The 22,789-nt window shown below is 35.6% G+C and overlaps 1 protein-coding gene across 1 annotated transcript in view; it reads right to left on the reverse strand.

Annotated features, from left to right (window-relative positions):
* notch2 (notch receptor 2) overlaps positions 1 to 22,789 on the reverse strand; it is a 66,991-nt gene that overhangs the window by 34,631 nt on the left and 9,571 nt on the right. Inside the window, 1 exon segment of the mRNA XM_056463788.1 lies at positions 13,139 to 13,217. Coding sequence (XP_056319763.1) covers positions 13,139 to 13,217 — 79 coding nt within the window.

Below are 22,789 nucleotides of genomic sequence, written 5' to 3' on the forward strand. Positions count from 1 at the left end.
GAAAGAAAGGGAAAGAAAGAAAGAAAGAAAGAAAGAAAGAAAGAAAGAAAGAAAGAAAGAAAGAAAGAAAGAAAGAAAAAGGGAAAAAAAGAAAAGAAAGGGAAAGAAAGAAAGAAAGAAAGAAAGAAAGAAAGAAAGAAAGAAAGAAAGAAAGAAAGAGAAGAAAAGGGAAGGAAAAGAAAGAAAGAAAGAAAGAAAGAAAGAAAGAAAGAAAGAAAGAAAGAAAGAAAGAAAGAAAGAAAGAAAGAAAGAAAGAAAGAAAAAAAGTGAGTGAAAAAACGAAGTCAAGTTTTGTTTCTCCTTTTTCCCCCAATTAAGAACGAAACAAAAAAAGAAGCGGATTGAAGGGCAGGGTGGAGTAGGCAGAAGTGCTGTGGTGAGACCGAGTTTGACTTCAAGTGCATATGTGCTATAAATCTGATCTGAAAACAGCATGTCTTTCTGAAGGGAGGGTTCTCTGCTCTTTATATACTCCTCCTTAATATACTCTTCCTCTCTCGCTCTTTCTTTTCCTGCTCTCTTCTATAGTCTCTTTCTTTTCGCTTCACTCAGTTACTGTACCATTTTGGTCTTTGCTTTGATGAAAAGCTTCATTGTGCTAGTGTAAAGTCTGAGCTCCAAAACACACACTGAGCAAATCTGAACTTAACAAAACTTGGCCGAACAAATCCACAGCTGTGATCCTGCAGAGTACACAAAGACAAACGATTAAAAATATTTATTTAATCTTAAATGCAATTATTGTTGCACTATTTAAAAAAAAATAAGCATTTAAAAATAAAGTCAAACTACAAAAATGGTAAAATACAATGAATTAAATCTGAAATCTTTCAATGAAAAAACTAGTGATTAAATTTGGACATGACTGAACAAATTCAAAATGGTTTGAAAGACCTACCCCCAAATGACAAAGGTCCAGAATTTGTCCCATACATGAGCTTATTTGTCTTATTTTGACTGCTAAGCCATAATAAATTGTGAAAATAACCCATCAAAGGCTTCAAGAACAAGCGGAATCTCATGCAAGTGAAGTCAGCTTTCATTATTGAACCACTATATTGTTGTTAAATAGAGAAAACTTTTTACAAGGAATTTTTATTCTAAATCTTGAAAAAAATTATCAAATTTTAATACTAATTAAGCTATTGTTGTTATCCATGAATTTTCAAAAAGACTTTTTTACAAGATAACTAGAGAAATCGTTAAGCTCTACATTATTATTATTGTTATTATTATTATTATTATTATTCATGGAACAATTATCCTGGAAAAATTAGTTTGATTATAGTTTCCGAATGTCGATTTCGATTAATTGCCCAGCCCTATTTTTTTATTTATTTTTTATTTTTACTTTATTTATTTTGAAATAAATAAATGATGTAAATAACTGCTCAAAAAGTCCACGTTTTGAGAAAAAAGAACCACCCCTTTCACCAGGCTGGCTATGGGCCTGTGTGTGATCTGCAGAGAACATATATTAAGGGGGACAGTTTAAATATAATATATAAATAATTTTATTTCATTTGAGTTTATGTCACATAATTAAAAAAAAAAGAAAAGAAAAAAGAATTACAAATTACAATAAAACACAACAAAACTTTTTGCTTTTGTGATTAAATGGTGTTCAAATCTATACAAAAGCAAAAAAAAAAAAAAAACTATTAAAATAATGAAAAATCTTAAAAGCTGGCACAGACAGTTTGATCAATGCGCATCATGCTGATGTTTTCATACAAAGTTTTCCCACAAATAGAGTTAATTACAGCAATTACGCAGAGGTCTTTGTTCTAGATGACAGGAAAGGTGGTCTTTATATATCCCCTGAAGGTCATAGGGTCAACAACATGCCCAAGTACACAATGAAGGCTTTACCAAAATGAGCTGACTAACTATCATTAGTTTAACAGATGGAAACATTTATCATGCCCGTTTTAGAAAGTCTTGTGACCTGCAAAAAGATCTGCAGCATTTTTAATCTTATCTATTGGTTTGCTTAGTGAGTGGCAGACAAACTACTTCCCCAAATGAAAAAAATCCTTCAGTATACTTTTCAGGAATTTTCATGCAACAAAATGCTAACATGCTCTAAATCTCAGAGTAGTTAGTTAATTACTTGCCATTTACCAGAGGGCTCTCATTCCAAGAGCCTCGTAGTGCTGTAATTATAGGGTCGGTTCCCCTGGAGCAACACACACAGGGTTAAAGCACCGTTCCCAAGGACAAAACACTGCTCAGGACCGAATGCACAACTTTTTGTCAGCAACCCAAAATCTTAATCATTACAGGTCTCCCTCCGCCCTAGTCCGACAGTTGGAAATGTCAGAGAAATCACAGCCAAACCTGTACTCTAGGTAACCTAAAACCTCAGCAACGTTAACACCCCAAGTTATGTGTGTGTTTGTGTGTGTGCGCTGGTGTGTGTCATTGTTCTCATAATCATGTCATCTTTCTGTCACTCAGCTCCACTTGTCAGCAAGCCGTGTCGTGGGTTTAGGGCCTGGTTACTACATTTCCCACTATTGTGCGAGGCCTCCAGCAATAGGAAACATTTGTGAAAATGTTTTTAATAGACTTGTTCGTCTTGACATGGGACGGTCCCTTCCTGGCCTACGACAGTTGTATATTAGATTAGTTGGCAAGGTTATGAAACTTTCTCTCATGTAAAAAATGATGTAAGACTGTGGTGAAAACATTCATAAATTAACACTTATACAGATAGTGAGGGTTCAGACTGCAGAAAATCTAAACTTAATGTTCAACCTTTGCCGTTAATTGTGCAAAACAGATGAGAGAAAGAATCAGAATGGTGGCTGTGTAAGAAACTTTTTTCATGCGGATTGAGTGAGTTTATGTGGATATTTGGGATAGAAAAAACAACAGTATAAACAATATACAAACCGTTTCCTCCTGTAGCTCAAGTGGTAAACAAGGCGCTAGTTACGCTGCTGAAGTTGTTTTGAGTCAAATATTAATTCCTTTAAAATCCTGTTCATAAAATCCACACAAATCTCACAAAACTTTCTTAAATACCCTCAAAGAAAAAAAAGGTACCACAAATAGTAACTTTTTTCTATAAAATGCCATTTTTTTAATTAATTATTGCATATAGACATCACGAAGGCAAATAAAAAAACCTAAGGTGTGTTTACACAACGATGTACTAAAAACTGAAATGTTTTTCCTTTGCATTTTTGAAGCTTCAAATACTCGCAACATAGGCTCATTCTGAAAATGTAGCCCTATATACATTTCTGGAGATCGCAAATTATGTAGCCAGAAGTACATATGGCTGCATTTCATCGTTAAAACAAATGCTATGGGGACATATAATGCTGTTCCTTTTCACACTTACCAGCTGACCACTTACCTCCGTGTGAACAGCTTTCTCACTGTTACCAGTTTGTCTGGTAAGATCACCATGTACGTTGGCGGACTTGAGATGCAGAGAAGTGTGAACCATAACAACGGGGTTTGAGTCTGGCGAAAAACGGTTCCAGAAAGTGGGTAATACAAAAACAGAAGCCAAAAAATAAAATAAACAAGTAAATAACAGGGTGAGAATGTGGTAATTGGGTTTAGGGAAGGGGTAAGGTCAGTTGATCGGTCAGTCAGTCAGTTGACAGCGGCCTCTAGTGGAGAAGAGGAGGCGCGAATGGCACATGTAAGTGAAATTTGAGATCTCAAAAAGCGTACACAGCAGCCTCTGGTGGATTCGTGAAAACTGCAAAAAAAATAAATAAATTGCTCCTGGGACGTATTTGGCGCTCTCCAGAAATGTATATAGCAGTACGTTTTCAGAATGAGCCTGGGTTGCATACTCAAAATGATCCGCGTTCGCACAGATCAACAATTTTTTTTTAAGTTTTACTTGAGTTTCTTGTTGAGCTTTAAAGGTCCCATGAAATTAAAATATATTTTTTTCAGATGTTAGTATCAGTATTATTTGTTTTTTTAGGTTATCTATAAGCTAGTGTGCCGCAAAATAGTGACAAAATTAGCATTTAAGAGATATAAAACTGATATAAACATGTAAAGCTTGTAGTCACTTCCACCTAAATGAATCAACAGTTTTATTCACATCACTTTACACTTCAGTTTCTCATCAAATCATGACCAACCAAATGCTCTCTAGTATCTGACCGGCCCCGCCCCCTTCATGATGCTTCTTAGGCCCTGTTTACACTAATAGGTTTTAGTTTTAAAACCACGTCTTAGAATGAAATGATCTGCGTCCACACTAGCGTTTCACCCAGCGTTTCTGAACAACTCTGCGTCTACATTACACAGCTGTAAATGCACATCACATGACCACACACTGTCTGTTGTCTATCTAACGACATATTCCCCGACTTTGGTCTTTTGAATCTATTACTTGTTCTTAGGTAACGTGTTTTGGCTGGGTGCAAAGATAAGTTAGGGTAATATATTAATTAATTTAACCGTGGACACTGATTCTGCACATTTGACTGATTGCTGGCCTTTATTTCCGATATTGTTTAAGCTTATTGTATGTTTTACTTTTATAATGGCCATTATTGATTATTAAACTGATATTCAGTGAAAGAGAGGGTATGTTTCATATTTTCAATGAAAATGAAGGAGGCATTTATGTTATAGGTTCCGTTTTGGGATGCATACAGTGAAGATGACCTACACGACGCCTCGACATTTTTAGTGTCTGTTAAGTTGCTAATATCAAAACGAAAGTAGGCAGTTCCTCATATCATGTTTTAATTTTATTGTTAAGAAAGTGAAACAACGTAGCCAGGGTGATGTGAATAAGGTTATAAAGTACACTGTTCCCTTTGAAGATTCGTGTCCTCGAGAGTTTGTTTTCCATATCAAACTTGCGAAGCCTGAATTTACAAGGAGAGGATACAGGACTGAACTGTGTGTAGGCTCCTTAATATTGAGGAAAAGCCCCAATCAGATCGTCGGCAGCCCCGCCTCCGTGTTCAGATGTCTCTGTTTTCCCTCATCCACACTGAGATGGAGCAGCAGCGTTTTAGAATGAAAATGGCCTCTTCAGCGTTTCCAAAAAGATCAGTTTTCTGGCGTAGAGTTGACGGATGGCATAGCAAAACGTATGCACTTTAAAACAAAAACGTATTAGTGTAAATGGGGCCTTTTTTATTTTCATTTGATGCGCTTGATCTCTACCACTCACTGGCAGAGCTGTGATAAAATAAAACACTATTGGCTGTTTTTTAAAAAGGGGAGGAGCTACTCTATGTCCCACCCTCTCTTCATGTTTAGGTTGAGATTACATCAAACACTAAATAAAAATGCATGTTTCAAAGCACTTCACAGGACCTTTAAAGGCAATGTAATTTTGCCATCCAAAAGGTGCCTATTTTGTCAGACATCTTGCTAAATTTAATTTGCAAAGGCACTGCAGAATCTGCTTTAAAAGATACTCATATTCAACAATAGAAAACAAGAAATATGTCTTTTATAGTTTTGAAAAATACTGATGTCACACTGACATTATTTACAAAAAAAAACAAATAAGAAGTTGACGGCATGCCCTCACTTGGGTCAGCTAGCTAAACGTGTGTGCGGGGGAGTTTGAGTAAATCACGGCCTCTGCTTGCCACTCTTCACACACAGATGAGTTGTTGACTTTGACTTGAGTGTTATATACAGAATTTGGTACATGTTTCTGAGGCCTACATTCTCTCTCTCTCTCTCTCTCTCTCTCTCTCTCTCTCTCATTTATGACTAGAGTTTCTGGTTGGCAGACGCTCTTCCTGAGGCCATCACACTTTGAATGTGGCTTTGAAACAAATCAGCCCAGCCTGTAGGCACATAAAGAGACAGAAAAAAACAAGAGAGAGAGGGGTGAACGAAGGACAGGGATGAAAGGAGGGTAGAATAAAAAAATATCTGAACAATGCACCATGTTAAGGGAAAGGATGATATAGCTCAAAGATTTGAGATGAAGTAACAATGAAAGAAGAAGCCAAAGAAAAGGTAGTAAAGGAACAGAGGGCTATGAGACGAGATGATTGACAGAGGGAGGTATTGACAGGGTAATCTCTCTTTCTACCTCCTCTATCTCTCACCAGCAGGCAGACACATCTCCGATTTCACCCTCTTGAGCGCTAAAAGACGTCTCCGCACTGCTCCTCTCTCGCCGCAGGCACATTCTACCTGTCAGATCAAACAAACGCCAAGCTGACTCCACTCTCCCTTCCGACCGAGAGGGGGAGGAAGAGCTGAAGGGTGGTGGGGGGAGGAAGTGAGGGGTAAAAAATTAATAAGTTTGCACCCCTGAAGCAGGCCAAGACAAAGAGATCTTGTTTGATGTGGAGGAGGGAAAATAAGATTCTGGGCAGAGAGAGAGAGAGAGGTAGTGAGCTCAGGTATTCAAGGCAGTCTCACTTCTGCTTTAAACACACACACAGGCAGCGATTCTCTTACTGCTAACTCACTCACTCTGGCTCAGATCAGCGCAGGTCCATTTGCAAGTTGCAAAATCCTTGACTTGTGAGATAAGCTTAGAATTTTGCTCCTTTGTTTCATGTAAGGATGTACCAAACACTCCACAGGTTATTTATGTTTTGTTAAACTTTAAGCTCTTCAAGGTTGCATTTTTTTTTGATAAAACACTCACAAACTATAACTCCGTGGATTAGTTATTACAACTTTAACAAGCAGTTTTGAATGAATTCATTATACTTCAGTGTGACATGATTCTTCAGAAATGATTCTTATTAATATGAATGTAATAAAACACTGCTGCTAAATATTTTTGTGGAAACGATTGTCTTTTTTTCAGGATCTTTCATTAATTGGAAATCCTAAAGACCAGAATTTATCTCAAACAGAAAGATTTTGTAGTATTAACACTTATGTGGTTGAACGCACACAAAAACAGCCACTCTTGCATACAGTGACCTAACATGTGATTGTTTAGGACGTTTTGTGAAAAAATATTGTACATATATTTTGCTACTACCAAAAACTCAACCAGGCTCATTCTGAAAACGTACCCCTATATACATTTCTGTAGAGCGCCAAAAACCTCCGCCAGGAGCTACGTTTTTTTTTTGCAGTTTTTGTTTTTTACGAGTCCACTAGAGGCCGCTGTGGACGCTTTTTCAGATCTCAAATTTCTCTTGTGAGTGCCATTCATACCTGCTCTTCTTGCGTAAATTCACCAGAGGCCGCTGTCGACTGACTGACTGACTGACCAATCAACTGACCCACCCTCCTCCTTCCCTAAACCCAACCAATAGTGTTTTCAAAAGCACCGATTGACCCCGACCACCCACTTCCCTAAACCCGACTGTTTTAAAAAGCAATCCAGAAAAAGAAAAGCTCTTACCTGAATTTTACCACGTTTTCAGATTTTACCACATTCTCACCCTATTATTTACTTATTTATTTCATTTTTTGGCTTCTGTTTTTGTCTTACTTTCTGGAACAGTTCTTTGTCAGACTTGAACCCCATCAGGGTGGTCAACTCCTCTCTGTGTGTCAAGTTTGCCGACATAAATGGCGAGCTACTGGACAAACTGGTGACAGCATACGGAGGTAAACAGGTAAGTGCGAAAAGGAACACCATCGTACCACCCCGTAGCATTCGTTTTAAAGATAAAATGCAGCAATACTTACTTCTGGCTACATAATTCGCGATCTCCAGAAATGTATATAGGGCTACATTTTCAGAATGAACCCATGTTGACCAAAACACATGGATTACATTCGAAGCAAATGCATTTTTCAATTGCTTTCCTGCTAGCATTCAATAGTATTTATGCATCATACTGAGCATTCCTGAAAAAGTAAAGTGGAGTGTTGCGAAATAAGATGCAAGTCTCTATGAAATAGAAACACAAGTGCTTACACAAGATGCATGTTAAAACCAAATAGAGACGGTAATGCACCTTGAGGAAGTCAGAGTGTCAGCAGAGCTAAAACTAGCTCAGAATGGTTGCATTTCTAAGTTTACCCCTTTTAATATACCCTAAACTAAAGAAATGCAAACTAATTTACAAAACAGCATCACTTTTTCATCAAAAGATCAGGTTTTCAAAGTTACTTTGCCATGCTTATTCATACCTGATTTTTATACTTTATTATGCATGCAATTATTTCTGAAACTGTGGTGCTGCAGTGGAAATGCTGTGCTTCCTCTCACATCTCTATCCTATACTACAAACACGCTTTCATGTACAATAACACACACACACACACACACACACACAGGCACATATGAAACCAGACAGACACATGTGCGCACACAAAACATACAAAAAAATGACATAGGCACACAGGTGACACACAGCTTGGTTCTCACACCCTGACTGGAGGCTTGCAGACACACCGGTCTGACCACTAACACACACAGACACACACACACACCCTGCTCTGCCAACCTCTGTCATACTGCTTTTCCTGTACAGAGCTCTCAGTGGCAGAGGGAAAAAAAAAAACTGAAAAACACCTTGTTGACTTTGGTTCTCGGGTGTCACCTCACCTACACAGAATGTATTACTAAGTCCTGAGAGTACCTTGTGTCAGCCTGTTCCATTTTGAGATCACACGCACACCCAGCCAGGCAGCCATTTCAGGTCGCTAAAAGCCTGCATTCTCAAGCAAAGTCAAGCCGAGATGAACTTTCAGAGAATTCAAGAATTTGAGCTGTAGAGAGTCTAGCGCTGTCGGCTCGATTGTCTGAGTTTGTCAGCCTGGGAAGGTCAGATTTTGTTTTTCACGCCAGAAACTTCAGTAGCAGGGCCTAACAAAAACTTTGAGGAATTTTCTAGTGCAACAAATCACGATAACGTCATTAGCACGGTCCTGTGGTTTTCATCTTATCTCTTTTACAAACACCTTTCAATCTTACCCATAGAAAAGAAACCTCTCTCAGTTAGTTTAACTGTTTTTACAGTCATGCCATGGGAGATGTTGACAAATCCTGATTTTTAAAATCTCCTGACAAAAAAAATGTACTCTATCTCTAACAAGAGTTTTGGAGATTAGTAAGCATCTGTCAAAACTAAAATAACATAACATAATTCTGCTCTGATCATTCTTTATGACAATATTAAAACATTTTAATCACTATATTTCTTACAACTAATGACCAAATAATTAATGGTCAAAATGATATAATATTGTACAGTATTTATGTCACAATAATTAAAATAAAAAGATTTCTGAAATTGTGTGTGATATAACTAACAACTAACATAAATAAAGTATGTTAAAGTAGGGCTGCACGAGTTGGAAAAAAAAAATCTAATTGTGATTTATTTGATCAAAATTGCGATTTAAAATGCAATTTACTTTAATTTCATAAAAGTATTTTGGACATTTGTGGAAAATGTTTGACTTACAAGGGCACACTATTCTATTGTGTTTGGCAATGTGAGCACTTGCAATCCTTTTGAAAAGAATTAATAGGTGTAATCTCTAAAACTATTGGTAAAGAAATCCCTGTTTGCCCTAAACTTTGTATTCTTGGTCCATCTTTGTCACTCTGGATTAAGGAAATGTCTTCTTGTATAGCAATGGAAAGACTAACTTACTCAATCAAACAAAAAATGCACATATTTTACAAGATTTGCGACTTCTTCCTTCCTTTTTTAGGTAAGAATGGACTGACAGTTTAGTAATCCCAAACAATGTGACTGTGTTAATATGCACTATGTTTGTTCACTTTAATATATTTTTCACTTTCATTGGATGTTGAACTGTCATTGTCTTAATGGTTTGTTTTTTTTTTTGGTTTTTTTTTTCATAATTGTCCTTTATATTATTTTATTTTATTTTAAAGTTTTATTTATTTTTTATTATGTGTATATATTTTTTATGGCTCTGTCGGGATGAGGTGGGTGGTTCTTTGATTGGTATTTGGTTACTAATACAGTATTTATGTATCAGATTTTTCTGAAACAAAAAAAGTATTTAAATAAAAAAATATGTAAATAAATAATAATAATTTCATAAAAGAGCTGCAGGTTTGATGTGGTGGTTTTAACAGCACCAAAGAAAGACCTAGCATAATCACAAAGTACACTACACTATACTTCTGTTTATTTAAAACAATTTATTCAATAAAGTTATCAGTTGTTATGCCAAATTAAAAAATAACTACAGTATTTTAAATTCAACTAAATAAATTATATCTAAAATCTTTTATATAGATCTATAAAACTTTTAAAACCTTTACATTTAGATTGTTATATTTTTAATAAATGACATTCACGGTGCACTGACAATGCTTTCCATACGCAATTTTAGATTTTACTTGACAGCACAAGACCTCTTGTATTAAAATGTATAACTTATAAATACATTTATATTTATATATTATTTGTAATACAATTTTGGCCTGTATTACAAGCAGTCAGATATATGAACTCTACCTTTAATTTTACCTGCTCAAAAAAACTCTTTTTGAACGTATCAAACTAAATTCAAGTACATGCACAGAACAACATGAACAACATTTATAGCAAATAAATGAATGTAAATATTATCCCACTTGCTTTTTGGGTGTTGTCGAGTGAGTTCATAAACGCCTGTAATTGGTCATTGTGTTTCAGCTCTCAACAGGCCTACGATTGGTTTGTCTAACGGTTAGCGTGGCTCTGGCGTTATTCACCGATGAGTCGCGCGGATACAGCTAAACGGCCGCTGTTACAGTCTATAATGCGCGGATATCACAGCTGATCAATGATAGACGTGGTGGATAAAACTCATTCTGCAGACATGCTTATGTGTGGATCCAACAGAATCGCTGTAACAGCCGAGAGAGGAGAGCAAACGTTACCTTACGGAAGCAGGTCAAAGGTCCACAGAGAGAGAGAGAGAGAAACAGAGCAGGGATGAAGTTCACAGCTTTCATTTTCTTCATTGCAATGAATAGGGGCTTGTGGGCTCTGCTGTAAGAGTTGTCTGCTTTTTTAAGTAACGTTTGTTGGAGCATTTTAATTACCCGCGCTCTCCTCCCTCGCCATCGTGATTATTAAAAATAATCACAGCTTTTGCGATTTGAAAATTGTAATTTCGGTTTAAAATCGATTCATCAATTCGTACTTCATTTTCAAGATAAACAAAAATTAAGATGAAAGAAAAAATACAAATATAAATATAATTAATAATTATATTAAATAAGTAATACCAATATAATACTGATTACAGTAATAAAAATATGCAGTACACATTTCTAAAAAAAAATTTTTTAAGTTAAATAAAATTCAGACAAGAAAATATTTAATGTCATCTAAGAAATGATACGATACTCATATAATCTATTGTTCATCACACAAATATTTTAAATATGAAAGTAAAATATTTTATTATGAAGTCAAACATTTCACTTTAAAGATAATCTCTATCTGGTTTTGCCCTTTGTTATATACATTTTGGTCAAGCATATTTGATTGCTTATAGTAAATCTTTACCACCTGATCCAGAACTTGCTATTTTCGGATATTCACAATACAGTTTTCATCTAAACGGACTTCAGCAGTCTTTGTCTTTGGGTATGATTGTGGCTAAAAGGCATGTGCTCCAGCATTGGAAATCATCTTCACCCCCTTCATTTCAAATGTGGATCGCAGACATGATTTTGGAAATACAGATAAAGAAGACTGAGATTTCTGAGGACTCAATCTATTGAAAAATTCTTTAGTGTCTGGGGTTTATTTCTCGAATATCTGGATGAACAAACAGCCACTCAACCTCTGTGGATTCCTCAGAGACTTAATTTATCTATTTTATTTCTTTATTTACATTCCTTTATTTATTTATTTAATTTTCTGTTATCACCTGCTAAACTATGTTGTCATTGTTGTTTTGATTGACTCATTGTATGGGATTTGTCCGGGACAGTGCCGAGTGTTGAAAAAATTAAATGAAATATAATTATTACCAAAAAGATCATCTCTATAAAGACTAAATTATCTGAACAATAACATCACAATTACAAACCAACACAAAGGTAAACAATACATTAACCAAACCACAATACACAACCGAAACCTCGAAGACTTTGCAGTAATGAAAAGGCTTTGCTCCACACACCAAGCAGTTTGAACTCTTTATAAGCCAACACTAACCAGCTCACTAAAGTATGTCTGAGGTAGATGTGGAGGATTATTTGTATGAAAATTGAGAACAATATGCCTGTGGTTTTATCATGTCTATCTTGCTCAATCTGAACCCTTGCTGAAGGCCTGACTCATGCGCTTTCCTGGCAATATTTGTTGTAAAAATCACAAGGTCATAACTTTCATTCTGTGGAAGCCAAGAAACAACCAGCAACAATTCAGCTGAAGTCGCAAATAATTTCTGAAGGTTTCGTGGTGCTGAGGTAAACTTTCTGTGCATTCCTGTCCTGATTTACCGCAAGGACGAGCTTTACTATCAGATGTGGTTTCAATTTCTTTGTTGCTTTCAAGGCTGGAGATGCAGCTGTAGGAACTCACTTACTGTAACCCAAACTCGAGATGTAAAATATTATCAAGGTAAGAAACGTGAAATTTGTCAAATATATTTTCATGGCAGTAGATTTAAGAAAAACTATTCACTCAACGATGGGAAAACAGTCCCTCTGTGTTTCACAGCCCATAGAAAAGTAACATGATAGGTTTGTTAGCAAGTGTTTATTTTGGGCAAAGCAATAAATGCAACCCTCAATCATATGGCATAAAAGTGCAATTACAAGTTGCCACAAGCAGCGTTCAACGAACAACAGAAGTAAAGGAACCGGCATTTAGAAGTAAAGGAAACTGTGTGTGTGTGTATGTGTGTGTGTGTGTGTGTGTGTGTGTGTGTGTGTGTGTGTGTATTTTAAACTCTGCAACCACAAGAATTGGATGCATTTTACCGTTTTTCCACTCCAACTGTTACTTGTCTTTTTGAATCCACTTTGCATAGTTTTTCCTACCCTCAAACACACACCAGCACACATAAAAAGCAATCATTAAGGCCCACACTTCTCAGTGTACCGTGGGAGGAATCCAACTCTGTCAGGAAAGCAGATTTGGCAATATTAAAGACTTAGCGTGACCTAATTTCATTATTTCTGTGGAAAATTGAAGTTAGGCAACGCGGCTTTGAGCGAAGCAGTCTCGCCACTGGGTTTTTCTAGTTCTGAGTTCAAATCTGAGAGTCTTACCTGCAGTAGTGTGTCCCGTTGTGTAAAATGACACAGGTACCATTCACACAGGGCTTCTCGTCGTCGATACACTGCAGAGCTGTGAAGAAACATGAACACATCAGATCAGGACTAGGTTGGGCATTACTTTTAAAGTGGTAGTGGTGCATAAACAGGGACTGAACCGACATTTTAAAAGACCCACAAAACAATGCTGAATGTCATTAAAGAGCTGACTTTTTACTAAATAATATTTTAAACGTACTAGGGGAAAAGCTGAAAACACTACAAGCTTCATGTGTGCTTTATTAAACATAACCACACCAATTCTTTTATTAAACACTAGTCCATATGACAGTTTTGTAAGATCCTATTGTTGATGTATCCAAAATATGACAAATTCCATGACATTTCGTCTTATAAAGTATTTACATTTTTATTAATTCATATTAATTTTTGCACATTTAATTCATTTTAATATACACTACTGAAACGATTGTAGTTCAGCAAGTCTTTTCTGAAATAAACGATTAAGAAAGAGATTAATCAATTGACAGAAAAGACATTTTCATTGTTATGTAAAAGCCTGTCTAATATGCTGTTCTTTTGACAACATCAGGGTTTAATGGTGGCAAAGGTGAACAGATATGGTAAACACAAATAAAGCTGACACTGAGGAAATACGAAGGAAGTGATGTCATTGTGACATCAACAAGACTACGTTAAGTAGCTCCTCACAATCTTGTGTTCAGAAATCCATTTTAATGTCCAGTAGAAAAAGTGGCTTGCCAAGCAAATGTGAAAATATGAATAAAGAGCACAATAAAAAAATACAACCTATAAAGTGGGCCAACGATTTACTTGATATTATGAGCTCTGAATAGATTTTTAGACTAACGTGAAAGAAATTAGAAAAAAAAACATAAATAAAATTTAGAAAGTAATATTTTTTAATGTTGTTTTTTATTCGCTTTTATGGGAGCACGGGTTGGAAATTATATAATAGTCATTCACATGACTGATTTCATTATCGCTACAGATTATCAAATTCCTATTTTGAAATTATAATGTTTTTATAATCTGTAGTTTGTGCACCCAGGCAGGGGCCTAACTTCCACAGGGGAATGGGGACATTCACATCCAATGACTTTGGCAACGGCAAGCTGCAATAGATGACTTTAATATCAAAAAGAATGAAAAAAAGATGTGCGTTGGTTGATTCAGTACATTAGCTCAGGTCAGAATAATCATATTTTCTGTCAGACAGAATATGTCTACACCTGTTGACGTTTGTCTAATGTTTAGAAGTTTTGAAATTTGCACACAGAATTAGCACCAGGTATATATGTATATGTATGTATGTATTCATTTGGTTTTATTTATTAGAGCAATATAAATTGTCATTTTGACACATACTAGGCTACAATTTTTCTGTCCAATAAATATTGTGCATCCTTATTAGCAGTGATGAGAGTGACAGCGTTAAAAATAAAAGGTTTTACTAATGCAATTATGTTTTACTAACATTACTGACAATAAAATGGGCCATTATATATTTAATATACAATTTGCAATTGGGCTCACTGAAGTGGTTTTTGTGTGTGTGTGTGTGTGTGTGTGTGTGTGTGTGTGTGTGTGTGTGTGTGTGTGTGTGTGTGTATTGTATGGGGTAAGACAACCACATAACTGATGAAGATCGGCATGTGTGTGTATTGGGGGTGAGACAACCACATAACTGATGATGATTGGCTATGAACGCAGGTGACATGAGCTCCGCTTTCAGAGACAGAGCCACTACATTGAAAAAGACACACGGAAATTATCAAAAGTAACAAAATAATTCAATGACTTCAGTATATTTTGCAACATCAACTTGCTGTGAATGAAGGCAGTATCTGGCCATATGGCACCAGTGTGCGTGAGAGATATCGTGGACTGAAATGTAAAGTATCTCATGTGATCGCCAAATCAGTGTTTCAATTATGGAAAGATGTCAATATTGCCTTTATATTTTATATAAATATAAAAATAATACTCTAAAAACAATACTGTAATATTTATGCTATATTTTTGTTACATTTCTTAAGCATCATTTTTAGATGCATTTATTGACCAGTTGTAGTCAACTGTGCAATAAATATGAAAAGTTCTAAAAAACATGTTTTTGTTTGTTGTGTTTTATTCTACTAAAGAAATTATTGATTTACAAGTAAAATATAATATTTCATAATTGTCTCTAACATTGTCCCACAGCAGCATTAATATAGTATATAATAGGGTACAATGTTTAATAAGAAGAATTTATTTAATTTAGTGTCCATTTTATTTATCTAAAAGACGTAATATTGAGGGCATTAAAGTTTTTTAATATATTATTTTAAAAGTAACACAATAGTTATTTTTTCTGGTGATTAGTTACTTTTATAATCATGTAATATTTTATGAGAAGTAACAAGTGACCATAACTAATTACTTTTTTTAAGTTACTTGCCCAACACGGTCTATTAATTTTATTAATTAACATTCATTCATTCATTCATTTATTTTACTTCAGCTAAGTCCATTTATTCATCAGGGGTCGCCACAGTGGAATGAACCACCAACTTATCCAGCTTATGTTTTACACAGCGGATGCCCTTCCAGCTGCAACCCAGTACTGGGAAACACCCAACACTCTCACATTCACACACATACACTAAGGACAATTTAGTTTATTTAATTCATCTGTACCGCATGTCTTTGGACTGTGGGGGAAACCGGAGCACCCGGAGGAAACCCACACTAACACGAGGAGAACATGCAAACTCCACACAGAAATGCCAACTAACCCAGCTGGGACTCGAACCAACGCCATCTTGCGGTGTCACCTGATCAACAACATTTCAAACAAAAACAAATAAATAAATCAAGGAATCTACACCAAAATCTCTTTCAAAGCAAAGTCTGTTCACTCTGCGGCCTTATATGCAGCTCATCCAAAAATTAATGGGGGAATACTGAAATCTCGAAAACTGCCAGCTGAACTCCTATTACTGTTGTTGTTTGAGCTCTAATTAAATATAAAAAACACAATTTCCAGCTACTTGTTAGCTCCAGGTTGGAGTTAGCTCCAGTTACTGCACAAAAATTGGCATGATGATGACACTAATATCCTTTACAGCTATTTAAATGGTAATCAGATGTAACCACATGATTATAAACACTAGAATACCAGAGACAAAACCCTGAGAAAAGACTGGAGGACGACACTGGAAGTCACAAAATTTATGGGATGCAATGTGATGTTATTTCTCCTGTCAAAATCAACGCAGGCACATTGTCATCAACAACCAATGTGGCTTGCAAAATCTGTACAGACCCCTCCCTCACAGAATTGCATGGATTTAAAGATTGACGATTGGTTATTACGACCGGAAGGCATTGCACTTTTCCCTATTTATAGTAATGCCAGTGAACAGTCTTTCTATATATACATTTAGATATCATATCACAATTAAAAAAGACAAAAATGCTTAAAATATATACAAAAGAGAAAGATAAAACACAACATAAGAGGGAGATAGAATCAGGATAGGAAACCCGATATGTCAAGTCAATATCCCTAAAATATTACAATTATGTAGATGGAGTCAGGGACCACACACTTAAGCAAATGTTTTAAAAGACTTTCGTTAAACTGTATCCTCTCTATAAAAATTGTTCATTGTGGCTTATATTTAACACTAAATCCCTGAGTCTTACAATCAGATAAGCGTGTTGGAAACTAGTTGTAAGTAGAAAGCGAATTCTGCTTTTCGTTGTCAGGATGTTACAAAGAGCGTGTCAAAATTCTTGTGACGACACAAAGCGAAGGAAAAAAGCTGCTGTAGATTGTAACCACACCACTCCCTCTGATTCAAACACTATACTGACAGAGGAGTTGTTGGGGGAAAGAGGTGAGAGACAAAGTGGCAGAGCAACAAAGGTGAAGAAAAACCTATAGCCCTTTACTGTGATGCGTCAAATACGTTCAAGATGGAAATTCCAAACCGATCAGAGACTTTCACTCGTTTCCTCTCAAAAATACAGGAAGCATCTGGACACACGTCACAGACTGGGACGTCACATAAGTGTTTGAACATCATTTCAAATTCAAAGCTATGAGCAAACATTTAGTTTCAACTAAATATGTACAAAAGAGAAAGACAAAACCCAAAATAAGGGGGAGATAGAATCAAGATAGAAATCACAGTTTCACAAATATTAATATCCTTAAAATAGTACTGTTATGTAATTGAAGGAGGAAAGGACCCAAGACTTCAGACTGTTTAAGTGTATGAATCTTCAAAGCTTATAGCAAAAATTTAGTTTAAATATGTACAAAAAAGTAAGATAAAACAACATATTTATTTTGTTAACACAACATTTTATTATATAGCTCTTGACTTTTGCAAACGAAGCAAGTTTATCGACAGCTCAAGTACATTTTTGCAAATAGAAGCAAACCCTGGCCCACACTTCCCTTACAGACACTGGGTAGCATGTCATATGATTTCAAAGCAGCGCTAACACCAAGTAACTTACTACTACAGCTCAAGACAGGAAGTGCATTGAGCACTAACACTGACTTCCTGTACTTTGACCGGGCCTCAAAATATCCCTGTGTGCAAAAGTGCAAAGCAAGTGTGCACAGCCTGGGCACTGAGCCAACAGCTAAAATCGGGGCTTTACATAAATGCCCCAAAGCTCTTCAACTTCGAGCATCGCTACATTTTCGTTAATAACACTTGGAAGTCTAACACCTAAAAGACAGAATTCGATACTGAAGTCAAGAACGGCATGGAAAAGAAAAAGTTTAAGACACAGGCTCATTACATATACCTAACATTTCAGGAGCCTGCTAACACACAGCATTACATAAAGAAAAAATAAATAAAGGGCTAAATAATGTCAGCAAAAAGAGGTTGAAGAGTGGTGGTGTATGTGGTCTTCCCATCCACTTACAACTCTATTTGCCAAACATGATGCATTAAAACAACACCTAAACCACTAAATAGCTCAGATCCATGAGTGTTAATTAATAGACTTCATTAATTTATATTCAGTGTTTGCTGTAGGATTTTTTCCAGCTGTGGTGGCAGGTCTTTTACACAGATCTTCCATTCTCCATTCTATGATAAACTGTGCTTATCATAACTGATAATCGCTCAGCCCTGTCAGTCAGTCAGTCAGTCAGTCAGTCAGTCAGTCAGTCAGTCAGTCAGCATGTAACCTTAAATGGTTAAACAAATAACGCACAGTACTACTATGATTACAGAAATGTTTGCTCTGTTATAATTCACTTACATTCAGTAAGTGCACATTCAGTGTTTTGGTGTGATTATAACAGGCTAAAAAATTTTAAAACAGCAACAACTGAAGGTTTTGAATGAGAAGCTGTAATGTAGCTGTGGCGGGAAGGAATTTTGGTGTGGCCATGGAAGAATGAATGTAGCAGAAACCATGATATTTTATATTTTTACATTCATACACCTCCGCCTCCTCAAAGAGATAATGCCGTGCTTACTCTGAAACACTCAAAAGTATATAAAACATAGTTCATCCAAAAAGCCTTCTCGCCCTCTGAGGTTTTCATCCAACAGTGAACTTGGATGAATTTGGCTTTATTTTTTCATCTTGTCAAAGTATCAAATTATTTATTTTAAAATAAGTATTCTTGTATTGAGTTCATTAGCATCTGGCCACTGCAGTTGCACAACTTTCATTCTCTAAAAGAATACAAGTTTTATTTTATTTGGAAGTGAGAAATTAATTTCATTCATCCAAAAAACACTAATGAGGTCTAAAACAAAACTCTTCTCACTGTAAAGTGAATTTTGCAAGCTTCACGATCACCAGGTTTTATCTGCGTTTAAGATCTGGAGAAGAGCCTCTCCTGGGCCCAATGCTGCCATTTCTGCATTTCAACGCTGTGTTTCTTACCACACAAAGTATTTGGTTCAGTTGTGGTCTCATTGGACCCCAAAAACTTCCATAGAACATTAAAGATGCTTATATGATAATACACTTGCACAGAATTATCAGACAGACAGCTCACGCTTCAGACTGTGTGAACACACTCAGGACAGTTTTGCAAGGCTGTGAATAAAAGGTTCAAATGTTGTAAATTATGTAATTTTCTTGAATTGCCAGTTGCTTCACAACAAGCCATTAATTTACTGTCGATAGTCACAGGCATTCATTATGTTTTGCCTGTTTTGTTTGTCAGCAGCAGTTGTCCATTTGCATTTCCTGATGTCCATTTTTTATAAATCAAGTATTAGTTTCAGCTAAAATCATCTGTAATGCTTTACTGAAGAAAAAAAAACGTCACCTCCATACTGGATGGCCTAAGGAAAAATAAATCATGAGTATACTGTACTTTTTGGGTGAACTATCTTTTTAAAGTCTTCCACATGATTTCAGCTGAGATGTCATATGACATCAGAATAGAGCCTTCTCTCTGCTACTCTCTAAAAAGCTGCAACTGCTGACCTTCCTGTTTTCATCCTCCGTCTGCTGTATTTTTAATTGCCTCTTGAACTGCTTTAAATTGCTTGGTGTGTCCTTTATCTTTATGGAGTATTAAGGCTTGGTAACATATTAAAAAATATTTCTCGTTCAATTCTGGCTCCATATCTGCTGCGAGATTGTGGCCACAAAACTGCCGGCCCACGTACAAGCATTCATGTTAAATGTGAAAGAACAAACAAGTATAATCACTAAAGAGACCTATATGGAGAAGAAGAAGAAGAAAAACCCTGGTGAGCTCATCTGAACAACCAAATACACCCACTTATAATGCGAAACAGAAAGCTGAGCCGCTAATCAAACTCTTTACAAACTCAATGCAGCGTTACAGAGAACACTCTTGTCCACCCCTACATCACATGATAATAATAATAATAATAATATTACTACATTAAATCACTCTTCATCTTGCCGTCTTGACTAATTAATGATTAATTCACCTATAGCTTTGCGCATCGTCCCAGGAAGGATATTATTGATTAAGCAATAATAACGAATTTCCCTTGTAAGCCGAAAATTTTCTTGTGCACCTGCATGCAAGCAGTCATTTGGAAAAGATTTGTATGACTGCTGTAATGCTTCACAGTAATGCTTTAACTTTGGAAAAAGTGCATTTGTTTTCCTGTCCAGAAACCTGCCTCGTTTCATGATGTGATGTTGAGGAAAGTTTAGATTAAACATAAAAAAATTAAGTTTATATTTTTGCCCTAGTTTAGCTGGCTATTGTGGCAGACTAAATCTAGTTTTGATTTAGGAAATGCTTTAGATATGCAGATGCAAGAGTTTTTTTATATGCACATTATGAATTGATTCCAAAAGAGTCATGTGCCTGAATGTCATTTTGTTCAATTTAATTTGACAATAAATTGATCAATAAATACATCAGGAGCATTCATTTTAATTGCATTTTGAATCAAATTAATACATTTACAATTATAGGCCTACATTTATTTTTTCTATTACTTCTATATTTTATTTTAACTGTATTTATAGGGCTAAATTATAGGACATTTCTGAAATAATGTGCTTCATTAAAGTAAACACTTTCCCAGTATTGGTTTGCAGCTGGAAGGGCATCCGCTGTGTAAAACATATGTCGGAATAGTTGGTGGTTCTTTCTGCTGTGGCGGCCCCTGATAAAAAAAGAGACTAAGCCGAAGGAAAAGAAATGAATAAAAGTAAATACAGCCATCATGCTATACCATATGCATTCATAAAAATTTTAAAGGTAAGTGTAGTGTTATTACAATTTAAAATACAATTAAATATCATCTAGATAACCTACATTTACGCCAGGGGTGCTCAACCCTGTTCCTGTGAATCTACCTTCCAGCCAATTTCAGTTGCGACCCATATCAAACACACCTGGTTATAATTATCAAGTGCTGTTCAGGTCCTAATTAATTGGTTCATGTTTGTTTGATCAGGGTTGGAGTTGAACTCTGTACGAAGGTAGATTTCCAAAAAAAAGGTTGAGCACCCTTATTTACGTAATATCTTTATCATACTTATTTTTTCCTTAAAAATATCAGTTGTAACACGATTATTCAATGTCAAAATTGACATCGCCATGCTCATTAGGCATCGTCAATATATGATAATATCATCTTGTCGCCCAGCCCTATAGAGTATAATAACCAATACTGATTAAACAGAAGCTGGACGATCTATAAAAGATTTTTTTTTTACAATGAACTGAAACTGCATTTAATTATTAATGTGATGTCAACTGACTGAACCAGTGATTATTTTTATGAATTAAATCTGAAAAATCCTTTTCTGTATGTATAGAAATCTACATCCGCTTTGAGATTAGAGTCTTTTCATTAGAAAGACCAATGTGCAGCCAAATCAACTCAACTGTGATTCAATGGTGTAAAACAAGAAAACACGGAAAAGTCCAAGCAGAATGAATACTTTTTATAGACACTGTGCTAAGAGTCAGTGTTGTGCCAGGCATCTAATGCCCAGTGAGGTCAAAGCCTGCAACTGGAGAAGGCGTTTGGTTGCACCCCTTTTTGGCAGCAACTGTGGTGGGAAATATTTGGGAGAAGTGGCTAAGCTGAGTGTGAAATTGTGCTTTCACAGAGATTTAAGAGCCAAGGGGAGGGGAACTGGAGTGCTGGAGATATGAGAGGGAAGAATAGAAGACAAGAGCAGGAGTCAAGTGTGCTCAAGATGGCAAGAGGCAATAATGAAGAGCAGAACGAAAGAGAAAAAAGAAAGGCTGGGGAACACTAGACTGTGAATGCACCCTTTAAAAATAAAGTTTTTTTTATAAATGTTCATTGCAGCCACTTTGTATAAGTATAAAGTATTTGTAAAAATACAAATTTTGTCTTTATTAGGTTTTGAATTGCTTATATGTTTTTTATAATAAAAAATGTAAGAAAGCTTAAAATGCTTTCTGATTTAAGCATGTAAATAAGTTATTCACTCTATAATGAGTCAATAAGCTGTAAACACAAGAAAAGTAAATAAGCTAAATATCATATAGCAATTACACTGTCAGGCTTTTCTGTATACTTATGATATATTGTCCAATAAATGCTTGTGTGAATCCTCCATAAATACTCCATAAAATACAGTACTAGCATATAAGCCTGTTGAATTAACAGAACAGATTTTAACAATAATTTTATTTATTAAGACACTGTTATACACTGCTTCTTTTCAATGGGTTAAGGTTAAAAAAAAGAAGTCGACAATTTCTATCACTTTTATGCTATTCAGGAGCCATGTGCACCCCTTGACAGGTAAAATCTCTCTCTCTCAAGTTCTAAGCAAACTTGAATACCAAAGCATTTTAGATATGTATAAAATATTATATTGACATCATCAGTCATCATCAATAATAAAATAATCAGCAAATGAGAAATAAATGACAGAAAAGGGAATAAAAACAGACAATCTCAAAAAATATAATAATTACAAGATTAAACGTGATTATTTAATTAAGACAAATGTTAATTAACCATTACCAATGGTGTAGTTCCTACATATATTTTGCAGCCAGTTAAGACAAGTCCTTTTGTCCTCTCTGAGTATAGTATAGTAAAGTTTCAAATAAAGAATGATTTATTTGTCAATCAGCCGTCAGCTGCGAAGTCAAGCGAAACAGGC

The sequence above is a fragment of the Danio aesculapii genome, chromosome 8, assembly GCF_903798145.1.
Source record: "Danio aesculapii chromosome 8, fDanAes4.1, whole genome shotgun sequence".
In the NCBI taxonomy this organism is placed as follows: domain Eukaryota; kingdom Metazoa; phylum Chordata; class Actinopteri; order Cypriniformes; family Danionidae; genus Danio; species Danio aesculapii.